Source organism: Gracilinanus agilis, chromosome 2, assembly GCF_016433145.1.
Source record: "Gracilinanus agilis isolate LMUSP501 chromosome 2, AgileGrace, whole genome shotgun sequence".
Taxonomy (NCBI): Eukaryota; Metazoa; Chordata; class Mammalia; order Didelphimorphia; family Didelphidae; genus Gracilinanus; species Gracilinanus agilis.
The window spans coordinates 458,174,572-458,177,591 of NC_058131.1; the positions used below are offsets into that span (position 1 = coordinate 458,174,572).

General features: G+C 48.5%; 1 protein-coding gene across 1 annotated transcript; it reads left to right on the forward strand.

The window, feature by feature from the left end:
- The first annotated feature begins 794 nt into the window (after positions 1-794).
- Positions 795-2,440, forward strand: TMEM229B (transmembrane protein 229B). The gene has a single exon (XM_044661998.1). It carries the CDS (start codon positions 795-797, stop codon positions 1,296-1,298), a length of 504 nt encoding a protein of 167 aa, XP_044517933.1. The 3' UTR covers positions 1,299-2,440.
- Positions 2,441-3,020: the final 580 nt, after the last annotated feature.

Consider the following 3,020-nt stretch of genomic DNA (forward strand, 5'->3'; position numbering starts at 1 on the left):
ATCATAGCTCAGTGGAAAAAGCTCTTGATTGGGAGTCAAAAGACCTGGGGACCTGGGTTCTACTGGCTCTGCCATTAATCTACTGTGTGACTTTGGGTAAGTCTCTTTAACTCTGAATTTCAGTTTCTTCGTGTTTTAAAAATAAGTGGGTTGGACTGTGCCATTATATTGATCAAACTTGGCCTTGAAGAAGAAATAAGAAAATGTACTCCCCTTCCTGCTTTGCATAGGTGAGGAACTATAGATTTAGAATATCAGACATATATTAATGTTATTTAATTTCTTGAACTTCTTTTTCTGCCTCTTTCTTTGTTCTTTGTTATTCTGAGGAATGGTTTTCTGGGATGGGAGAGAGATATATTTGGAAATGTAGCGGATGTAAAAGCAAAACTAGATTAATTTAACAATTGAATAAGGGATTCTTTAAAGTAAATGAATGAATGAATGAATGAATAAACAAACAAACAAACAAACAAATAAATAACAAATGAATGAATGAATGAATGAATGAGGGGGCGGGGTTAGTCTAAATGATCTCTAAGGTCTCTCCCAGCCCTAAAGTTCTGTGATTCCCTGTCTCCAAGGTAGCCATTAGAAGCAGAAAGAGAAACAGAGAACTCAGATCGTCGCCATGTTGGATTAATAAGGCAGTGCTCGAAAGCTGGCTCCCCAATGGGAAGGGAGGGCTAATTGATCCTTACGTTGAACTCTTGTGTGATTGTTGCTTCCGCTGTTCTGACTCGTCCCCTTTGTTGTACTTTTAGCTTTTGGGCTGAGGACCGTGAGGAGGCAACATGGCCTCTGCAGAGCCCCTGACGGCGCTGTCCCGCTGGTACCTCTACGCCATCCATGGCTACTTCTGCGAGGTGATGTTCACCGCCGCCTGGGAGTTTGTGGTGAACTTTAATTGGAAGTTTCCCGGCGTCACCAGCGTCTGGGCCCTCTTCATCTACGGCACCTCGATCCTCATCGTGGAGAAGATGTACCTGCGTCTGCGGGGGCGCTGCCACATCCTGGTGCGCTGCCTCATCTACACCCTCTGGACGTATCTGTGGGAGTTCACCACGGGCTACATCCTCCGCCAGTTTAATGCCTGCCCCTGGGACTACTCCCAGTTTGACTTTGACTTCATGGGTCTCATCACTCTGGAGTACGCCGTGCCCTGGTTCTGCGGCGCCCTCATCATGGAGCAGTTTATCATCCGCAACACGCTCCGTCTTCGCTTTGAACAGCACGCCGAGCCCAGCGGGCCAACAGCCTCCCTGGCCTTGGCCAATGGTCACGTCAAGACAGACTGAGGAGGGCGTTTGTGCATGGATGATGGCCCTGGGGCTTCCTTGATCAACCCATGAACAAAAAAATCAAATGGAAGCTACTCTTCCTTATCCATGGCCTCTCCCTTGTGTGCCCATCAGTACACACACACACCCACACACCATGATCACCACCGGAGGAGTGCGTGTGCGTGTGTGTTAGAGGTGAAGGGTAACTGAGCTCCGTGTGGGGGCACCGGGAGGAGGATGGACGGGAAGGATTCCCTAGCGTGAAACAGAAGAGCAGAATTCCTAGGACTGATCACAGTGATCACTTTTGAAAAACAGCACCCTGATCCATTGACGCTGTGACTTTAAAAACTGGGTGACAGGTGGGGAGGCCCCAGAAGAGCCTTTGGGCCTCCCATATCCACTTCTTCTAGGGCTTTCCCACACTCACCACTACCCTTGGGTCTGGGTGAAGTTAGCAGTTGGCTTGTTTCATTAGGCAATATTCAGGTGCTTGCTTGCAACCAATACCTCCCACGGGGCCCAAGGAGCTAAAGGACTAAGAAGGAACTCAGCTATGGCCAAGGGGCAGCTTGGCAGCTGTGCTCTGCCTGCACAGGAGACGGAGGCAAAGGCTCTAGACCTGCTGCCCCCTTCCCTGTAGCCCCAAGCTGCTTTCTTGGTGTTTTCTGGGGCACTCTGGTGCTGGATCTCCATCAAACTTGGACTTTTAGAGGACTTAATCCTCAAGTGCTCCGTGGAGTTTTCCCCCTTTTCTCTCTCTCCTCTTATTTTGGAACTACGAGTGACCTGCCTTTCTTGTCTCCTCCCCCATACAAGCCAACACAAAAATTCCATAGAGAAATCTTCTCCACTGCCCCTTCCCCTTCCCAAGATGGGAATTGTGGTTTTCTGCCCATTTGCCACATATCCTAGGGAGACTACACAGGCAGCATCTTCCTTCCCAAATCTTCTACTGTGAAAGCATCTGGCATCATGGCTACTGGGCTTGTGACAGTGTCCCCTGGTGCTGGCCCCCTTCTCTCTCCTCATAGCCACCTCTCTAACAGCCTTGCTGGAGGTTGAAAACCCCCTGAATCCATGTGAGGAAATGGGTCCAGTGGGACCTGAAGAGATAGTGTCTTGTGACCTGAAAGAATTTCTAAGAAGTTCCCCAAATAAAAAATGTGGAGGAAACAGGAAGGGGTGGGTAGTGTTTGAGGGTGAGATCTAAAAGATGAAGGATGCTTGTGGAGTATCTGAAGCATTTAATTGAACATGAACCAAAAGCTTGGTCAGGCAGGAGAGAGACAGAGACAGGGAGGGAGAGAGAAATCAAAGGAGAGGACTATGTTAGGTGATACTTTGGATTGTTCAGATGGGAACAGGCCCAGTACTTGGTGCTGGTCTTCATTATATCACAACCCCCAACTCCATGTTGCCTTCTCAGGGCTGCCACTCCTAGTCCTCTTGTCCCCACAAATAGGGCTCTCTCTGTGAACTTCCTCCTCATTCAGTATTGACTACACTCCTTGGAAGGCATGGTTTTAGCCCCCACAAAAGCCCTCCCCACTCCTGTGGCATGTCCATTGCTGGCAGTGGACAGGTGAATGTCTCACACTAACTCACTTCCAGCTCTCCCAACCAGCACAAAGGAGTAAATTAATCCTACTATGCCCTGTGGTACAGTGTTTCCTGACTATTCCAGGACACTTGGGTAGAAATTAGCATCATCCCTTTTTATAAATCATTTTTTAA